This window comes from Leptopilina heterotoma, unplaced genomic scaffold (assembly GCF_015476425.1).
Source record: "Leptopilina heterotoma isolate Lh14 unplaced genomic scaffold, ASM1547642v1 Lhet_128, whole genome shotgun sequence".
Lineage (NCBI taxonomy): Eukaryota > Metazoa > Arthropoda > Insecta > Hymenoptera > Figitidae > Leptopilina > Leptopilina heterotoma.
Window position 1 is genome coordinate 232858 of NW_025110846.1, and position 21241 is coordinate 254098.

Here is a 21241-nt window from a genome sequence, read left to right on the forward strand (position 1 = left end):
AAATAATTACTTAATATTCATTATTTCGATATAAATATTATGTACATATTAATATTAATGTACATATTAATAAATTAAAATTTTTAAATACCATTTCTTTTAAATTGCATAAATATAAATATGGAAAACAGTGGAAATAGAAAAATCCATAGAAATCAATAGAAAGATGCAAAAGTTCCTAATATGTAGTTTGACAGTTAGCTTTTTAATTACTATACAGAAATAATGATACTAAGAAATAAAATAATAATGGTTAATAATAATAATTGATAATAATGAAATAGGTATGAATAATTCTAATTCTAATAATAAAGTAATAAATGATATTACTAATAATAAAATGACAATTATAAATAAGTATACCAATCTGTGAATGAAATAATTTGAGTATTTAACAAGAAGCCTTTCAATAGTGTCATAGCAACGAGACATTCACCCCTTATATTTATGGCTTAATTGTTTCGATCCTGGAACATTCTCTCTTTTCTTTGGCAAGGGGTTTGCTTACTAAAAGATCATAAACTTCATTTTTTTTTCTCTCGAATATTAATACCTGTCAAAAGATTATTTTTTTTTTAACCTAGGAAAGAAAAATGCTCAAGTTCCAATTCGCTACAGCAGACGATCTGAAAAATGCAGCTGCAATCGAGAGAAGAAGACAAATTGAAGAAACAAGAAAATCTCGAATCTTCAATCCTCGGATACGTAAAATTGGGGTAAAATCACGACTGTCTCATTGCTTAGGTTTTTTTATGTAAATTTAAATATTTAAATTTTACCATTGTTGTTAATAAATCTAAGAAAGTAAATTTTGTTCTTTTTTTCAAAAATATTTTAATATCATTTTTAGAAGCTAATTATCATTAATTACCATTTTTAAACTTACACTTGAAGACTTTTCATTAGAATTTTTGAGAAATCAATTATTTTCAAAATTTGCAATTAAAATTCTTCAAAAGTTGATTTTAAAACATTTTTATAAAACAGTTTGAAAAAAATCAATTATTATCAATTAAATTTTACAAAATTTCAATTATTGAAACTCTTTTTATGTAATTGTAAATTTTTAAAAATTAAATTTAGAAAAATTATTAAAGAATAATTTTTGAAGATTTGTTTATATATAGTTATACTTTTCACACTATAAAAATAGAAATAAGTTGCATTTTATACTAAAATGTAGTATTTTGTGGCAAAATTTAGAAGAAAAGTTGAAAAAGTAATTTTGCATTCCGTTTTTTTATTTTCAATATAAAGGAAAATAATGTTAATAATAAATTTTTAAAGGTGGACAAAGAATTCTTGGAGAAGCAAATAGAGGAAAAAAAATATCAACGAGATGCCGAAAAAGCGAAAGAGGAGCGTATGGACGATGCACTTATTCGCAGTAGTAAAATTGCAATTATGCTGGAAAAGAAAGAAGAGGAGGTAAACAAAACTATTTTCCCACGATTTTTAATTCTATGGATAATAATTATTATCATCATTCTCATTCGCATCTTATTTTTTCTTCACGAAGGTATTAATTAAACTTGCGATTATAATCAACACAAAATCCAAATTTTCACTATAATAATCATTTGATCATTTGAAATAATAATTGAAATTTCATATAGGAAAGAAGGAAATTTCTACAGGAAATCAACAACTATCGACAAGTTTGTCAACGACCAGAAGACAGGCGTGACTTTGATCTTTACGATCCTGATGGATTGAAAAAAATCCAACCGGAAAATATTGAGTGCGGTGATGCACAATATGGTTTAGCTTCTGCACAAGTGTGAGCGAAAAATTATTTAATTATTTAAAAATTTATTAAGTTTTTTTCTTTTGTTTTTCTATTTTAAAATGTGTTTTCTTCTGGATATTTTTCTCTTTTTCTAGATTCGAAGGAGAAGACTGCAACAGGCAGCGAAGATTAAAAGAACAAAAAGAGCAAATGCAATCTTGGGTAATGCAACAAATGAACGAACGTCGAGCTGCTGAAAAGGAGCGTCGCGACGCTGAGAAAGCCTATCAGGATGCAGTAATCGCCCGAGATAAACGTGCAATTACTCTTGAACTTATGGAAGAAGACTGTCGTCGTAAACTGAGGGAAACTGCGGCAAAGTTTAATAAAACACTAGTGAGTCAAAACTTTCCTCCCCCGAAATTTACTATCTCAAATTAAAAAACCTTTTTTCTAAATTCTCTCAATTTAAAACAATTTTTCTCTTGCCATTGTTATTAAGAATACGAAACGTATTAAAGAATTCGAAACAAAAAATTATCGACTCACCTGTTTATCGCTGATTTTTCTCCTTTAAATTTTTCCACTAAATCCAGGTGTTTAAATTGTTTCCATTAAATTGTTCTTCAGTTATTTTTCTCCATTAAATTTTTCCACTAAATCCAGGTGATTAAATTGTTTCCATTAAATTTTTCTTCAGTATAATTGTGGTAATTGTTTTCTTGTTTTCTTCCTTCGAATTATGCCTTTCTCTACTATGAATTATTTAGATGATAATTTCCAGCCTCTTCTCCATAAATTATTTCTTGACTTCTTTTCTAATTTTTCGTCCTTGTGTGTAGGCGGAGGAACAAGAATACCGAAGACGTTGCGATGAAATCCAGGACGAAGAAGATAAGCGCGCTGAAATTTATAATCATGTTACTGGCGATTTTCTCACTGAGGCTAAGGAACAGGCTGAAAGTAATCGTGGACCGAACAAACCTTTGGCCACTAGATACAAGGGTATGACCACCGAGGAATTAAAGGCTTATCGCGACGAGCAATTGCGACAAATCGAAGAAATTCAGGTAATAATTCCAAAAGAATCCGGGAGTTTGAAAAAAAAACCACGGAAAAAAAATTGTTTCTAAATTGCAACTTCTCATTGCAAGAATGGTAACAACATATTTTAATCTCATGGTAGAAATGGTAGCTTTTCCAAATTTTGCAAAATTCGTTTCAAAATCATCATCTTGAAGTTTTGTACCTTAATTTTGACAATTGCCTCTTGAACCTAGAACAAAATCAAAATAAATTAGAAATATGATAAATATGCGTTTAGTAAAACAAAAATGTATTTATCTATTTTTTAGGTATTTAATACAAATAATATTATTTGTTTTTTTTTCAAAACCGTTAAAATCAAATAATATTGTATACTGTTTGTTTTGTTTTTCTAATAGAAAATACGATAAAAAATGTACCAGGGTTGCTACAAAAAATTAATTTTATTTTTCGCTGATTTCCAAACGAAATTTTGACTCAAAAAAATTTTCTATAACTTAAATTTCCATAGAATATTATCATAAATTTTTCGTAGGATTTAAATTATTTTTTATATTTGCAGAAAATAAAATTGTCCGAAAAACAAGAGAACGAAGATTGGAATCGGCAAATGTTGGGAAATGCTCGATCAGCAGAATTACATTACCGTGAATTAGAGCGAAAAAAAGCGTAAGATATTAATTTTAATATTTATTATAATAGGTACTACAATTATAATAATTAATATTAGAAAATTTTCCTGTTTTTAAATTTTAGAGAGCTGAATAAGCAAATTGCTGAAGAAAATCTTCAACTCGCCGAACAACAAAAATCGCAACAGGAATATTTCAATCGTGTCATGTTTAAAAATAAATCAAGTCCCGAATTCTTCTCTCAATTCAACAAAAGTACACGTTAAAATCGAAATTTTTACCTTCGGAAACAATAATTCTATTTTACGCAAACAATCTTGTTCAATATTTCTTTTCTGAAGAAAAATTAAATTTCACCTTCGAAAAGGATTAATTCTTTCAAAAAAATTCTTTTAAAGAATTCTTGTAAAGAAATCTTTTAAAGAATTCATCTAAAGAATTCTTTTAAAGAATTAATCTAAAGAAATCTTTTAAAGAATTAATCTAAAGAATTCTTTTAAACAATTCATCTAAAGAAATCTTTTAAAAAATTAACAACTGTTAAAAAAATCAAAAAGGACGTTTGAGAAATAAAAAGATGAATCTATGTACAGAAATGTTTTATTCTTAAATTATGCACAAATTGCAATCAATACAAATGTATCTGAAACAAGCAAGTTGGGGGATATCTCAGTTTTTTTTTTTGGCTGTCACAATTTTTTTTTACCATTGATGTTACGACAGCAATTGGTATGTGTCATTAAGTTTTACATTGAATCATTTTCTGCTTTTCTTTTTCCTTTTTTTTAAAAAAAAAAAAAACTTTGCACTTTGATTCACAAAAGACACGTCAATTAAGTTGTTGTCATATCCGGAAGAAAAGACTCGTCAGTTTTAAATCGATCAAATCAATTTAAAACCGCTTATCGTATCTATTTAATAGCTTAGTATAGTAAAGCTAGTTTATTTGTTCAGACATCCACATTTTTTTTTTTTTTTTTTGACTAAGTAGTATTATAGTAATAAAGGTATGAGCTAAGTTCTGCACTTCAGCTAGATATCATAAAACATGTATCATTCCTTCTCTCTGGCACATCATACATTGGTATTACTAAGTATACGTTTACCGTTTTTTTTCATATATAAATCATTGTGAAACAATGCAAAAACGAATTGTATATTAAAAAAGAAATCTATTATTCGTTATAATTGGATTATATCATAGTTACAGAAAAAATGCAACTAAATTAGTGAAAAAGTGTAATAATTGGGAATAATAAAAAAAAGAAACGATCATATTACGAGTGCACACTTAAGTGTGTGTAATGTGAATAAAAAATTTTTTTTCAAGAAAGAAAATAAAATAAGCCAGTTTTAGCGCTCTTCATGGTAGTACAATTATTAATTAGCACTCAATTATTGAAACATAAAAATCTAGACTTGTTAAGTAACTCTAAGAGTAGTAAATCAAAGAAAAAAAAGAAACTCAAAAAATTGTGAAGTAAATAAAAAAAGGAACATCATTGGGAATATTTTAAATCTGGGAAATTGTCACAGCTGCCGTTTTAACGTTTAATTAAATCCACTCAGTTTCACCATTCTTCTTCTTCTTCTTCTTTTTTTCGTCAATTGCATTAAACGAATACGTAGTTATTTTTCCCCAAAAAGAATAAAAACAAAATAAAAACCAAAGGGATAACAAACAAATTAGGCATCACCTTTGAGAGTCTTTGACAACCTCTTAAGTTTGCTGCTTGTTCGAAAAATCAAATTTGAACGGTAAGTTTTCTAAGTACCAATATATTAATCAGTCTAGAGTACTTTTTTCTCTGGAGTCAAGTTTCATAGAGAATAATTAGCAAAATAAAACAAAAGATCGTTCAAATTTAGCGTTTACAAGCAGCCAACGTTTAAGAGCTTTTTTTTCTTTTTTTTTTCTTATTATTATTGGATCGTTGAAAGTGAACAAACGATTTGGCGTTGGTACGTGTTTTTTTTTAAATGGTACACATCCAAAGCGCTGTCGGATAAGTTTAGGAGCTCGGTATAAAAATGAGGCACAGTTTCACAATCAGGGGGACCGGGGAAGGGAGGGGGAATTATTCTCATTATCAAATTGTGCTGTTAACTACCTCCCAATGAATGTGTCCATATATCAAATTAATGATAGTGTAATGACTATCATTTTTTTTTAAACTAAACCATGCATGGATATTTATACGTGTCCTTAAATGATTTTTTTTTCATTTTTTTTTTTAGTTTTTCATTTTTTAAGGAGAATGACGATTTTTTTTTTCTTAAACAAGTGTCATAATTCTTATCGGTAGCAAACAGTCTTAACAACGAGCATAGACTAAAAATCATGTCGCGTTCCATAATCGTGAAGTCCTTTATGAGGGGGTTTTAAGGGGATTTAGCGTCATGTTGCGTACATTTAAGATGTTGATTGTACGAAAAAATTCTTCGGGTTATTTTTTCTTTTTTTTTGTATAGTCTTACGTTCGTGGAAAATTCGTAATCTGCGATTTTGTTATTTTTGTAAATTTTTTTCTTCTTTTTTGTTTTAGCCACTGGTGCCATTAACCAGAGTCTCTTTTGGCTTGTTGCCTGACTGGATGCGAGGATTACGAGTGCGTTGCTCACGTTGTCCCTTGGGACCGCCCTGAGAACTGTTGTTTGATGTCGTTATGTCATTTGAGGGTGTTCCCTCCTTACTGGTTATATTCCCCTGGCCGTGTTCACCTGGACCCGCATTACCACCTAAAATAAATTATTGATTTGTCAAAAAATATTTCTTTGTGGATTATAAATTCTTCTCCATAGTTTCCTGATAATTTGTTTTTTAATCTGTTAATAAAAGACGCACGGAGGAATTTGAAAATAGTAAAAATAAATTTAAAGAATGGTTCATTCTTCAGGGTTGCCACAAAAATTTAATTTTGTTTTTCCCTGACTTTTCTACCTGATTTCCAGACTTTTTCCCTAACCCTAAAGAAAATTCTGATTCACTCTAAAAATTATTAAATACTCAAAAAAAAATGTTCTATTACATTTATTTACGAATTTCCTTTATTGTAAAATTATTCGAAAACATCAATAACTTCATTTTCAAATACATAAATATTTAATCGTTATTATTTTTCCATAAGAATTAAAATTTTTCAGAAGATTAAAATTCAATAACTGATGAAAATATTAATGCAAAACATGAAGAAATTGAGCAGTCCGAGTCGAAGACTCGGAGTGATCCATGTTTTATAATAATTAAAGATAACCGAGTGATATATTATAAGAATATTATTAATTATTTATTTATTAAGAATGTTCCTAGAACTGAAGAGCGCTAGAATTATTACTGTAACTCCTTCAAAATTATTTTCATAATTTCAATTCAATTATTATTTTCTACAACTTTTAAATAAAATTCTTCATTATTAATTATTTTTAACAATTTTTGAAAAAATTCTTCATGATAATTTTCAAATCCATTTGTTTACAATTCAATTTACTTGAAATAATTTTCAAAAATTTCGATTAACCATTTTGAAGAAAATTAGTTCCAAAAAATTTTTAATTAAAAGTGTAAAAAATTCAAATATTCAAAGATTTTAAATTAAAACCTTTACAAAATTCAATTATTTCTAAAAATTGCAATTATTAGTAAATTCAGTAAAATTCAATTCTTATCTAAAACTTTATCTGAAATTAATTTTTAAATCAATTTTTATTAGAAAATACTACGAGAATTTTCAATTATTTAAATACAAACATAGATAATTTATTGAATAATTGAATGTTTCTTAAAATTGAATTTTCATAAAGAATTTAATCAATAAATTCTTAAATTATTGAATACTTTTGACGAATTTTAATAAAATTTTTAAGAATAATTACATTTTCCAAGGAATTTGATTTAAATTGTATTGAAAATAATTGAATTCGCCTGGAATTTTTATTATTTATGAAAATAATTAAATGTTAGCGTAAAATTTTATTAAATAATTGAATTCTTTGGGAAACTTTATTAAAACAGTAGATGTTAAAAATCATTGATTTAATTCAGAAAAATTTTTGAAAATAATTGAAATTTTGTCAAGAATTTTATTACAATTTTTTAAAAGAATTGAAATTTTGACAAGAATTTTATTACAATTTTTGAAAATAATTGAAATTTTGCCAAGGAATTTTTAAAAATTTTTTTAAATAATTGATTTTCTGAGAAGAGTTTTTTTGTTTATTAAAATAATTGAATTCTTGAGATGAATCTTATAAAAATCTTTTTAAATAAATGAATTATTTTGAGAATTTTTATTAAAATACTAAACTTTGAAAATATTTGAATTTCAGCGAAGAATTTCATTATTTGTGAAATCAGGGTTGCTACAGAAGTCTGTTTTTATTTTTAAATTTCCATGACTTTTCCAGGTTTTCCAGTAACAAATCTGATAAATTTTCAGGTCACCTTTTGAACATTATAAATTAGAGCAATTTTTGAAGAAAAATTGGCCTAATAATAATAAATTAGAATTTTTCTGTATTATAAAAATATTCACGTTAGATTATCTCTATTTGATTATTAAAGCACAGACAGGGTGTTTTAAATTATTGAATATTTAAAAGCAAAATATGGAAAATTCAAGGATATTTCAGGATATTTCCAGGAATTCCAGGACATCATTTTTTAAAAGAAAAAATGTAGTAAAAAATATTAAGTGGAATAAAATTCCAGGCATTTCAAATTTCCATGACATTTCCAGGTATTCCAGACCTTTTTTTAAAAAATCCCTAACTTTTCCAGGTATTCCAGACATTTTTTTAAAAATTCCTGGCTTTTCCAGGTTTTCCAGGTTCTGTAGCAACCCTGGAAATATAATTGAATTCTTGCAAAAATTGTTTGAAAATAATTACATTTTTCGAGGAATTCATTTTAAATTGTATTATGTAAAAATAATTGAATTATTGCGAAGAATTTAAAAAAAAAGTTTCAAACAATTGATTTTTTTCGAAAAAATTTAAGCATAGGTATTCAAGTTTAAATAATAAATTCCAGTATAATTTTTATTTTTTTGGAAAATAATTGAATATTTGTGTAGAATATTATCAAAATTTTTGTTTAATAATGAAATTCTTTCGAGAAATTTTATTAAAATCGTAGAATATTGAAAATCATTAAATAAGAAAAAATTTGTGAAAATAATTGAAATTTTTCCATGAATTTTATTAAAATTTTAAAAATAATTGAATTTTATTATTTTATTTTTCAACTATTTTTTTTCTTGTGAATTCTTGTGATTATTTATGAAAATAATTGAATTTTGCATTGAATTTTATTAAAATTCCTAAAAATAATTGAATTTTGCTATTCATTTATAAAGATAATTGAAATGTTGACAATTTTGTTTTAGATTTTTTGAAAATAATTGAATTCTTGTGATGAAAATTATTATTTATGAAAATAATTGAATTTTGCCAAGAGTTTTATAAAAATGTTCTTAATATAATTGAATTTCGGCTAAGAATGTTGCTATTTATAAAGATAATTGAAATATTAACCAGGATTTTTTTAAAAATAATTGAATTTTTGAAAATAATTTTGATATTTATTAAGATTTAGTTGAATACTTTCAAAGAATTGCGTTAAAATTTTTAAAATTGGAACTAAATTTAACAGAATTGAAATTAAAATATTTTAAAAAAAAATACTTCATTAAATGATTTATAAGTAATAGCTTTATAACAGTTCTTCAATATAATTAAGTTATTGTCAGAAATAGAAAAAATTGAAGGTTTTTGTTAAAATTCGTGATAATTTCATACTTTATGAGGCAAACAAAAAGACACAAAAATTCATAATTTTCTTATAAATTCTAAACATTTAATTTTTTCCAGTACTTTTAAAAAAAATCCCTGACTTTTCCCTGATTCCCCTGACTTGTCCCCGAATTCCCTGATTTCTCTAACCTGTGGCAACCCTGTTCTTGGTTATTTCTGCTTGAAAATATTACCTTTCGAAACAGACGTAGGAGTGGAACTGCGATGTCTAAATCGGCGCGGTCGTCTTCGGTTTGTGCTCTTAGGTCCGCCTTCCACACTTGATACTGATTCTACGCACACACAAACCATTGTGACCATCCGTTCAACATATCGCAATTGTTTGTCAATGTCGAATTCAGTTTTAAGTGTTCTTAGCAGTAGATTATATTATTATGATATCGGAGTTAGTAGCGTGCATTGAGTTATTCAATGAGACGATTAAACAGTATGTTAGATGGTCACAAGTGTTTGCTTTGCTTTCCCAAAATACCATTCGCAAAGCGTCCCAATGAGCCACTTTCTCTCTCATTCTTCCTTTCTTCTTTCTTTCTTTCCTTCTTTCTTTTTCACTCTCTTCACTGCAATCTTCATTTACTCTCATTATACTCACATTTTACGATTGAAAAACAAATGAATAACAAAAAAGGTTGCCTTTCATTACCAATCGCACTTCATTTTCTGAGCAATTTCAAAAACACGGACAGACAGAAAATTCATTCTCAATCGCACTTCATTTTTCGTCTGATTTAAAGTACGGACAATCGGAAAAACGTGAGTTATTCAGGATTTCGTGAAATATGTATATATGTAAATTGTATTTACCTCTATCGATAATCGCGACATCTTGACTGTCAAGAACTGTATCCTGGTCGTCTGTCGTTCGTCGACGATCGTCCCTGCGATCTCTGCGTTGATTTGAAGGTCTACCCTGTCGTCCACCGTAGCTTGAGTTTCCTAAACCTCCTTGGTGTCCCCCTCGTGGTGGGAGATCCCGAATACGATCATCATTTCCATCCATATTATCCCGACGCATACCTGAAATAATATTAAATTGTTAATTATTGCCATTTCAAAATGATTATCTTCCTTATTAATATAGATTCGATTTTTGATTCATTTATAAGAACAGGGTTGCCACAAAAATTTAGTTTTGTTTTTCCCTGATTTCCAGACTAAATTTTGACTTTTTCCCTGACCCTGAAAATTTTGAATTTGAAACCTAGTAGCTTCTACTTGACTAAAATATTGTTTTTTCTAATTACCAGTATTGTGTCTCGGAGGAGCTCTTCCTCGACCGCGACCCCTGCCTCCCTGACCACCTCGGCCTCCACGACCTCCGCCGCCTTCTTCAGGCCCCGCTGACATTCCTCGCCTCACGGGAGGGAAATTGGGCATTGGACCAGTTGTGGCTCCATGCATATTTCTCAATTGTTGGTCAATTTCAAGTTTCTCTTGCCGAAGTTGTTCTACTTCCTGCAAAAAAAAAATAATTATGTTTAAACTGACTAATTAAATCGAGTTTTTAGATAGATTCTTTAAATAATTAATAAAATCGTGAATAAATTCATGAAATAAAATAATTTGAATTACAATCAAAATATTAATATTTGCGACATAAATAATTAACTTTACCTTTAAATGAGCTAAATGGTACTCCAATAAAACCTTAGCATTTGCAATGCTTTCAACTGTACCAACAAAAACGAAGGGCACTTGACCCTCTTCCCTCGGAATAGTCGGTTGAGGTTCATTGTCTCCTTCAATTTTAACTCGTACCTTAAACACATAAACAATCCAAACTGTTACTAAACAATTCATTAAAATTCATTCTCATCAAAAATGTCGATGATCTCTCGTTTTCTAGAGAAAATAATGTTAAATATTAAAATTTTAATTTAAAATTTATTCTTTTTTTTAATTTAATAATTCTTTAAATGTTAAATTTAAATTTTTTTCCATTTCCCGTTTTTTTTTTCTCTAAATGAAAAAACATTCATTATTGCTGAAAAGAAGTATCAAAAATATAATTCGATATTTTTAACCAAGAATTTTCATGCAATGATCACACAATTTTTCAAACTGTTTTAAAAATTTACATTTAAATCGAAACTATCACATTTTCAATTTAAACATGTATTTTAAAAACTATAAATTCTTCTTAATTTTACAAGATCCAGTAAACTGGGTTCAATAAAAATCCTTAAACCAAAAATGAATTTACTTAAAAATTAGAAATGGTTAAAAAATATTCAAAGTTAAAATATTCAATTAAAAAAATATTTATCCAATAAAAACTTATAAATAATCTAGGTGTATTATATAAACAGTAAAAAAAAATTACTTCTATATGCTAAATTATAATTTATAGAAAGAAAAACGCAAGAATTGATATAATTTTAACTTTTAAAAAGAAAATCGAATCAATTCTTACTTAAACCAAACTCAATAATTTTTTTAAGATGAAAATATGAAAAGAACCACGGGACCTTTTTAAAAAATAAAAAATAGTTTTATTAAGAAACAATGCAAGTGAAGCAAGCACTGTGACATGTTTACTCCATACAAAAAAAATTTAGAATTCGAATGAAAGTTATCATGTAAAATAAATAATTGTCAATTATCCCTAAAAATAAATAATTCGATTAAATTCAAATGCTAATGAGATTTTTTTTCTTTTAATATATATATATAAAGCTGGCCCGAGTGGTTATGTGATATTTACCATCAAGCTTGACTTAAGTTTTTCAAGTGTATACTAAAAACGGATGATGAGACTAAAGCAAAAAAAATAAACGTAAGATTGAAAAAAGATAATTTTTAAATAACTTTTTCAAAAAATTTAATAAAGCTTTAGGTACAAATTTTCTTTGAATAAACAAGATTTGGAAATTTTTTCTCAAAATACAAAATATACATCTTGACGTTAATAATTATTTTTTAATTTTTAGTCTTAAGTTTTCATTCTGTGCTTTAGTCAATGCTCATGAAATTATGGCACATAGAGTATTTAGGTAACATACTTACTCTATCAGTATGTACATTCCCACTCGAGCCAGATGTTATCTACCGAGAACAAAGAATGAAGTATATCACACACAAAATAACCCCCTAAAAATTTTAACTTTCACTCGAACAATCAATCTCTTTAACATAAGAAATTATAATAAAATAAAAGGGTTATTCTCAATTTTGTTTTCTTTCATTTTTCATTTTGTTTTCTTTTTCAAAACCCTATACTTTTTAAACTACCCTCAAAAGATCCTTTACAGAAATTTTTGCGAAATCTTTTTTTTTTGTCTTTAATAAAGCAGCTTGTTTCAGCATTATTCACAAGTTAATTAATAAATAAATGATTTGATATAAAAGCATGAAATTTTAGAAAGTTCAAACAAAATGTTTTAATAACGAAAGAAAGATTAAAAAATTTTAATTTTGTTAGTTCACCAAAAAAATTCTTTTAATAACATGGTTTCGATTAATAATTAACCCTACATCAATAATATTCAAACATATAATAATAATAATAATTAATTACTTATTATTATAATTATAATTATTAATTCCGAATTATTTTTTTTTATTTACATAGTTAAAAAAACAAATTTCAAATAATTTTGTTTGGAAAAAAAATAAAAAACTGAGAATACTGCAAATAAAACTAACAAAACTTTGTACTTACTACGCCACTTTTATCGACAATTTCTTGAATGATACGACCATTCTTTCCAATCACCTTCCCAACAAGAACCCTTGGTACCTGAATCGATTCTTCGCTATATTCTAACATAGAACGTGCCTTTTTTACAGCTTCGTGCGTCTGTAAGGTAATTAAAAATATCTTATTACTCTCTTCTCTTAAAAATTTCGTTTATAATAAAATCAAATTAGTTTTTCTCTTTGCAAAAACTGCGAACAAAAATAATAATAAATTTCGACAAATAAACTACTAAAAAGAAAAAAGAAATTGTAAGTGATTTAAATTGGATTTTTCTCACCTCTCCGTAAATTTTAAATGTGCATGAATTTTCCTCTAATTCTATGTTTGTAATTCCATCAACTTTTCTGGCTTGCTGAATATTTGCTCCGTGAGCTCCAATAGCTAGGCCCATTAAGTCTTCTCGAACGTTGAACTCATCAGTGTACCTAAACATAAAAATAATGGGAAATTAAAATCAAATTCAGAGAATATCCGAACAGAAAACGAAAAAAGTATTTTCAACAATAATTTTGAATATTGCATTTACTGAATATAATAAATTATTTGATAAATAAAGAATGGAATGAAATATTGAACAAGTGAATTAAGACATTAAGCGAATGAATTAAGAAATTAATCAAGCAATTTTGCTGAAATAAATCCAAATGCTCATGCAAATAATATACTAATAAGTTTACTTTTTAATAAAAGAAAATTTCTCCCATTCTCTTGTAAATAAAAAAATACAGAAAATTCCATAAAATACAGAAAATACAAAAAAATACAGAAAATACGAAAAAATACAGAAAATATAAAAAAATACAGAAATTACAAAAAAATACAGAAAAATGCAAAAACACTAACAATTTTACAATATTTCAACAAATATTTCCAACATATCAATTTAATAACCAATTTCACGAATTTACTAGTTTACTAATTTAATACTAAATAAATAATTAGAAACTGAATAATCGATCAAAACCAGAATAATTCTCAAAAAAATAAACAAACCTAAATTGAAAGGGAAAATGTATTATTAACTCTAAAAATAATAAAAATAGTTTTCTAAATTTTCCGAAAGGACAAAAAAGCCGAACACGCGTGATCGATAAATTATTTCAACACATGTATCTACTTCTATTCGTCAACTGGGATACATTCTGCAACATATTGTCACACAATCGACAACAATTGAGCAAAAATCTGTCCCCATTAATGTGTAAATCAATAATAACCTAGACTAAAAACTTACTTGAGGAATAATTTCAGGCCAGGAAAATCGACAACAAAAAGAGAATTCAAAAATTTTTTTCCCCCAAAAGACATAAAGAATAGAGCCACCGTTTTTTTCTTTCTTTTCATAAATTTGCATATATACAAAAGACGAAAAAGGACGAAAAATATATCAGTGTTTCTCAAACATTGGCAGGCTAATTTTTATGTAACTGTTCAAATGAAAAAAAAAACAAATAAATTTCTCAAGTGATGAGAAAAAATAAATTTTTTATTCTACGTAACAATGCAAAAAAAAAGTTTTTATGTAAATAAAAATAATTAAAAATAATGAATAAAAATAATAAATAAAAATACACAAATATTAAAAAAAAATGTGCTATTGATCTAGTACTAAATTGCACCAGCCACTATTTCGTTCAAATACATTATACTACAGAGCAAGTAATTAAAATATTATAAAAAAAAAAAAACAGAATCAACATACTTTTGTGTATACGAATGTGTCTTGAAGCATGTATATTTATAACTGTACTACACAGCATTAACATGCAATTATTTAAAAAGTGTATTTTATTAATTTATTTAAAAAGTGTAAATTTCCTTTTTTTAAAAAAAATGTTCCTTTTTGTGTTTTTCTTTTTCTTTTCAAAATGAAAATGCAGCCGTGTGGATTGTATATAACAATAAGCTAAACTTAAATCTAAACCACGCTGCTTTTTTTATTTTCTCACCTTGAATATGTTCTCACTCCTGCCTCATAGTCTGAGACACGCTGATATATAAAGTTTGATGATCTAAATTTGCTGAAATAAAAAACAAATCCCGATGTAACTTTGATGGGGAAACTCAATTTAAATGATGGCCCTATCCTACGCCCTAGCCATTCTGTCTGTTTGCTCAATTGTCTCTTTCAGTTGGAAAAACAAAATGAAGAAGTAAAAAAACTGCTTCCATTATTTCCCAGAGCGTTGGTTTTTATTGTAATTAATTACAATAGTAATAAATTAATAGAAGAGGACAAAATTCTGCAAATAAGTTTCACGAAGAGTAAGTAAACGAAATTAAACGAAACTATAGAAATTTAACGAAAGTAAATGAAACTAAACGAAACTAAACGAAACTAAACGAAAGTAAACAAAAGTAACCACAGAAAAAAAGGAACTGGAAAAATAAGTAAAAGTAGTCAAAAATAAGAAAAAAATAAGTAAAGCGAAAGCACTTTATTTATTTATATTTAAAAAGGTTTTTCTCATCCATTGAAATTAGTGGAATTAATAGAATTTGCACTTGAAATTATTATCTAATTTGAATTTAACAGAATTATAAATTAGTGATCTAAATATTTATATATTCTCCCAAGAGAGAAATATCCTGATTTTTGTCGTCACAATCACAAAAAAAATACTATTTTTCCAGAAATCTTGAAAAAATTGAATTAAATTAAAATTCCAGACGAGAAACTTACAGTAAACATGCCAATTATTAGAATAATACGAAAAGAAAATGTCTCCGAAAGCTTTCAACAAAATTTTTCTTCTGCGCAGCTGGTGCATTACTATATTAAAGATTTGAACATACGACACGTGTGAATAATGAATGCAAACAAAATTATGTCAGCATTTCATTATGAAGAGGAAATATTGAGTAATATCTGCACAAAGCTACAAAGCGAAAAAAAATAGAGAGCGAGAGAGAGAGAAAAATAAAATTATGTACAATTTATTCCTGAAAAATTTTTTTCTATTTCTATTTTTTTAATTTTCTCCTAAAAATTTCAAAACTAAATACTCACATAGTCGAATAAATTAACAAAAATTAACTCAGTTAATTTTATCCCACACTGTTTTTAATTCCTTTGGAAAAATTAATCTCTTTTGCTTCCTCATAGAGAAAGGATTGTATTTATAAATTATTCTCGAAAGAAACCATAACAAATCGATTAGGAATTCTGAATTAATAAAAATTATTTATACAAAAGCAACAATATTTAGTTCACAATTTTTTTTTTGTCGGATACCTTTCACCTCTGCCAGTAAATGCAAACCACAGACAGGATGGTTTTCAGGACAGTGTATGGATAAGGTGATGATTAAAAAGAAAACCACGAAATTTTAGTCGAAAAAAGGTTCTAGCATACTTTGGTTTTAAATCATTTTTTTTTTTTTTTTTTGTTAATAAGGAAAGAAACAAACTGTTAAAAATTATTTAACGAAATTTTCAAGTTAGTATACACGTGTTATTTTTTTTTTTAATTTTGCATGCATGGAGAGATTAATAATTTATCATGCGCTTTTGAAAAGAAAAGAGAGAAATAAGATGAAAGAAGTTACTTACTTACAAAAGTTGAAATGAGAAATGGAAGTTTTTAATTTTCTACTAAAAAACGAATAAAAAAAAGAACAGTACGCTAGAACCTTGAGAAAATGAATATCTTTGTAATTTACTTACCCTCCACTCGTTTGCAGCTTTGTTGATTCAAGTTGTCGTGCTGCTTCTTCTGTTCTTTTTAAAAGAAGTACCTGCAACAAATCAAAGTCAATTAAATGTAGACAAAGTTTTCGATTAAATGTCTAAAAAATAATCGGCAAAGGAAAAAAATTCCTAGGAACTATTTTTCTTAAATAAATAAATGTATTTTTTTTTGTGTATAATGAACTTGTAAAAAAATTAAAATTTACGAAACAAAATTTACGAGTTTTTCAAATTTTTAATAAAAGAAGGAATAAATAAAGAAAAGTCTACAATTAAATATAAATTTCCCACAAACTGTTTAATTAAGAAAGTTTCTGACAAAGAATAGTAACAAAAGTTCATAATTTCGTATTTTATATGAAAAAGTTAAATTAAATTTACGCTTTCGGTAACATAACCTAAAATTAAAAAATATTTCTTAATGACAATTGTAATTTTTGTTCAGATATTAGACTAACTTTTATTTTGACTGTTTGTTAGATTTATCCTAAACTTTAAAAAAGAATGATAAAAAATGTAAAAAAGAATGATTTTTTTGGGTTATAATTACCTTTTGAGATAAATTTCGAAAATGCATTTCCTGGAGCATGCTGCTGTGACGACGTATATTTTCATGACGGGAGATGGCCAGCAATACTCCACGTTCAGGCACATATCGGCACACTGCCGCCCCTATTGCCTTTTGAAATTCCTTGTGTACATTATCCATTTTCGCACTAAAGAAATTTGAATCATTTTAAAAAATTGTCTACAAAATTATTATTAGAAAATATTTATCAAAATTTCGAAAAAGAAATTAACACTTACAACTCGCGAAGGTCTTCAGGTACATCGATTTCAATTTTATGAAAGGTATTTTTATCGATAGGTGAATTAGGGTTTTTCGGTCTTAATCTCTCACTGCCAACTATTTCAGAATATGCATATTCCCAGCCTAAATATTCAACGACTAGGAATCCTCCCTTGATCATCTGAAATAAAAAATAGTCCACTTTCAAACAATTTTGAATTTATTTTCAATTATAACAATATTTAGAACATTATTTAGAAAATTTATTATTTTAGAATTAAATGTCGATATTTCAGTTATTATCAACAATGTTCTAGTTATTGACTGTCAGTGACGACAAAAAGACGCTCGAAATGCGTTGATGAGAAAATGCTTATTAAATACTTCACACGGCGCATATGTTATTTCACCCGATAAATAAATTCAATTAAAGCTGTTAAATAGAACTCAATAAAATTAAATTTAGAAACAAATCAAATTTTATTTAAAAAACAGTAAATAAATTTTTAATTAATATTTTTCAATATTTCACTAATATTCTTCAATTTTTCATATAATTTCTAATAAATGAAAATTGAATACTTTTCGCGAGTTATTTATAATTTTAAGAAATTCTCGTTTATTATTAATTTAATTACCTTAATGATCGCCTTCCACCATCCACAAGCCTCCTGATCGTTTGACCGCGATAATACTTCGATTTCCTGATTCTCCTGGAACTCAGGTTTCGGGCCATCTTTTGGGGGGAGACGAATTTCAGCAAATGGAAACTTTGATTCTGGTTGCCAACTGGAAAATAAATTTTTTATAAATTTATCCAAATTGTAATAATTTTTCCATTGAAAAATTTATCTTATTTAAGAAAGTATCTTAATATTTCAAAAAAAAGTGCAAAAGTTCGGGTAACAATTTTGTCACGAAAAATTAAACCAATTATTTTATTAACTGTCTTTTTCAATGTTCTTTAGAATTTAATTTTTGTAAAATGAAAAAAAATACGAGAATCGTTATGAATTGATAAAACTTATCTTTCTCGGAATATAAAAAAAGCAATTTTTCAATAACAATCTTTTTGTTCTTTTCTTGAAAAATTGACATCAAGGCAAAATTTATTATTAAAATTAAAAATCATTGTGTTTACATTTTCCGTTTAACAGGGTGTCTAGTATTTTCGTTCAACAAAATTCCCGGTTATTTCCCGGATTTTCCCGGTTATATCCAAATTTTTTCCCGGTTTTTTTTCTCATCAAATTTAAATTTAAATTTAAATTTGATTTCGAAAATAAATATATCTTTAAATTTTTTTAATTTTTCAAAAATAATCTTGTCTCTTTATAATTATAATTGAAATTTTGATTTTTTAATTTTATTAAAATTATATTGATAATAATTGAATTTCTGCAAAAAAATTTCACTATTTATAAAAACAATTGAATCCTTCCAAAGAATGCTATTATTTATGAAAATAATTTAATTCTTGTGAAGAATTTTATTAAAATTTTTGAAAATAATAATCATTAATAATAATTAATTATTTACTTAATAAGTAATAAACATTTAATCAGAAATTTAAAATTATAAAAATTTAAGAGAAGTTTAATAATATTTTTAGAAGCAAAAAATTGATTTAAAACTGTAAGAGGGACTTTAAATTTTAAAAATTAAATTATAATTACGGTCACTAACTTCCCTTGATTATTTTCGAAAAATTTAAATAAAATTCTTTAAAAGAATTCAATTATTTTTCAAAAAATGTAAACAAATTTCAATTATTTCAAAAAATTTCAATTATTTGTTTAGAAAAATTCAATTATCTTGAAACAATAGAATTAAAAAATTACAACAATCTTATTTTTCGGAATTAAAAAAGAATTTGCTAATTATTAATCTTCGCAGTAAGAAACATGAATACATTAGAATTTAACTCTTTATAATATTCAATTATTAATCAATTATTAAATTAAAATACTTTGAAAATTCTATTTGTTAAAAAGTTTCTAATGAAATTTGTTAACAAATTTAATTACATATTTTCAGTCGAATTGATTTTTTACTATCAAATTAATTATTTTTAACTAACTTAAATTTGGAGAACAGTATAAATACCTATAAAAATTGAAATATAAAGTGATTTTTTAAAAACAAATTAAAATAATAAAATTTTTTTAATTTTGGTAAAAAAATTCCCGGTTTGGTATAAAATTCCCGGCTAATTCCCGGTTTTTCCCGGTCAAATAAAATTCCCGGTTATTTCCCGGTTTTCCCGGAATTCCCGGTTAGTAGACACCCTGGTTTAATTACTATTTTCTAAATATTCTGTATGATCGTATTGGAAATTTATATACAAATTTAATGTAATTTAAACAGACACATATATATTAAAAATTAAAATAGATTTTCACATGAACCAGCTTGAAATATTGATTTTTCACTTGTTTCGAATATAGACAGAATAATTATGTAATAATGCGGATTAATGATATTATATCAAAAATTTGATTATTTAATTAATATTCTAGTACATGAAAACTAATTTCTCAAAACTAATTTCAAATTAACGAGAATTTGTATCAGAACTTGAAATTTTTAAAACGATATGACAAAGAAAAATTCGGCGTGTATTCACCCTACGAATAAAGAAATAATTTTTAAAAAAATTATCAGTGTAACACTACTCTCAGTTTGTGCCATAAGGAAGGAGTAATCTTTCACTCTTCTAATAACAATCTCAAGTTCAAAACAATTTCCTATATACAAAATTAAAGGAATAAAAGCTAGGAAATCATTTTATCAATACAATTTCATGACATATGATGCTTCATAAAAATCATTTGCGTAGTACATAAAATATTTATCAACCACCAATTAAATCAAGTGTAAAATACTTAATAAAAAAAAGATATAAGGAATAATCATACTCAAAACGTAAATAATAGTCAATTTTTAAAATTTTGTCATAAAAATATTTAGCTTTCAATTTTATTAAAAAATTAATATAGATAACTAAATTTGAATTTAAAAATATTAAACCCCCAAAGATAATTTATCGGATATTCAAAAGTAGTAATGCAGAAGAAAAATCTATTTCTATTATACTAACAGAAGCTACTTCGTGCAAAAATTTTAAAAATAAAAAGAAATATTTTCCTTTTGAAAAAAATTTGTCAAAAACTTACTCATTTTCAAATGCTACCAAAAGTTCTTCTTCAAAGACATCGGTGACAAAGGCCTGAAAGGAAAAATATATAAAGTTGAAGTCATTACTTAAGAGAGTTGCATTACTGGTGCAATGGCACCAGTCTGAGATTATGGACCAGGGGATTGTGACATGAACGTGGGGTTTTTAATTTAAGGATGAAAATTGAATTGTCGAATGATTTTCTATAACAAGGACAAGGGATAGGACGAAGGTATTGGAACTCGAAAAAGAAAATCACGCCCTGTCAAATTGAGACATGGCGTCGAAGGAAGCCGCGTTACCTCCCGAACATTTTAGGTGTCGCGCTTTCGCAAAGTACGAGCGTCAATTCATTAATTTTATAATAGTGTCGCGCCCCATAGATTCGGCAATCTACAGCGATCTTATTTTACCCCACTTTTTGTATACTTTTCACAGAACGAACCTTATAATATGCTCCGTTTTCGCCGCATACTTCGACTGCGAGATCCTCCATCTTGCTTTTGTGTGACGGCTCCCTTGGTTCCTCGATATAGACATGCGAAAGCACAATATATCAAGTTGGCAATTCTGAAACGCAGTCCACCAATCGCATTAGTGATCGGAGAAAAGCTCAATGTTTATTTGTCCAATTTTATGTCTAGTTGCGTGAAGTTAGCAAGGA

General features: G+C 26.5%; 2 protein-coding genes across 5 annotated transcripts; one reads left to right on the forward strand and one right to left on the reverse strand.

The window, feature by feature from the left end:
* Positions 1 to 237: 237 nt before the first annotated feature.
* Positions 238 to 3759, forward strand: LOC122512799 (RIB43A-like with coiled-coils protein 2). 2 transcript variants are annotated; one of them, XM_043628868.1, is made up of 8 exons: positions 238 to 284; positions 585 to 716; positions 1288 to 1428; positions 1617 to 1780; positions 1885 to 2125; positions 2572 to 2799; positions 3339 to 3445; positions 3533 to 3759. In XM_043628868.1, exons 2-8 carry the CDS (start codon positions 594 to 596, stop codon positions 3672 to 3674), a joined length of 1146 nt encoding a protein of 381 aa, XP_043484803.1. In that variant the 5' UTR covers positions 238 to 284; positions 585 to 593; the 3' UTR covers positions 3675 to 3759. The 2 variants fall into 2 exon arrangements, with proteins under 2 accessions (XP_043484803.1, XP_043484802.1); XM_043628867.1 differs by having other exon boundaries at positions 258 to 716.
* A 233-nt stretch (positions 3760 to 3992) lies between these two features.
* On the reverse strand, positions 3993 to 21160 carry LOC122512838 (synaptic functional regulator FMR1). 3 transcript variants are annotated; one of them, XM_043628923.1, is made up of 14 exons: positions 21023 to 21160; positions 20576 to 20628; positions 18038 to 18188; positions 17417 to 17580; positions 17160 to 17325; positions 16586 to 16656; positions 13197 to 13344; positions 12881 to 13018; positions 12226 to 12264; positions 10834 to 10977; positions 10464 to 10674; positions 10024 to 10236; positions 9393 to 9491; positions 3993 to 6147 (listed from the first exon to the last, which is right to left on the reverse strand). In XM_043628923.1, the coding sequence occupies exons 1-14, from the start codon at positions 21071 to 21073 to the stop codon at positions 5951 to 5953; spliced, it is 1845 nt and encodes a 614-aa protein (XP_043484858.1). In that variant the 5' UTR covers positions 21074 to 21160; the 3' UTR covers positions 3993 to 5950. The 3 variants fall into 3 exon arrangements, with proteins under 3 accessions (XP_043484858.1, XP_043484859.1, XP_043484861.1); XM_043628924.1 differs by lacking the exon at positions 12226 to 12264 and having other exon boundaries at positions 21023 to 21159; XM_043628926.1 differs by lacking the exon at positions 9393 to 9491 and having other exon boundaries at positions 21023 to 21159.
* Positions 21161 to 21241: the final 81 nt, after the last annotated feature.

Coding starts and splice junctions, on each gene's coding strand:
- LOC122512799 (XM_043628868.1), top strand. CDS start 594: ATGCTCAAGTTCCAATTCGCTACAGCAGACGATCTGAAAAATGCAGCT. Junction 2,126..2,571: donor CAAAGTTTAATAAAACACTA/GTGAGTCAAAAC, acceptor CCTTGTGTGTAG/GCGGAGGAACAAGAATACCG. Junction 3,446..3,532: donor GAATTAGAGCGAAAAAAAGC/GTAAGATATTAA, acceptor TTTAAATTTTAG/AGAGCTGAATAAGCAAATTG.
- LOC122512838 (XM_043628923.1), bottom strand. CDS start 21,073: ATGGAGGATCTCGCAGTCGAAGTATGCGGCGAAAACGGAGCATATTAT. Junction 18,189..20,575: donor TTGGTAGCATTTGAAAATGA/GTAAGTTTTTGA, acceptor TTTATTTTCCAG/TTGGCAACCAGAATCAAAGT. Junction 12,265..12,880: donor TTGTCGATAAAAGTGGCGTA/GTAAGTACAAAG, acceptor TGTTCTCGGTAG/ATAACATCTGGCTCGAGTGG.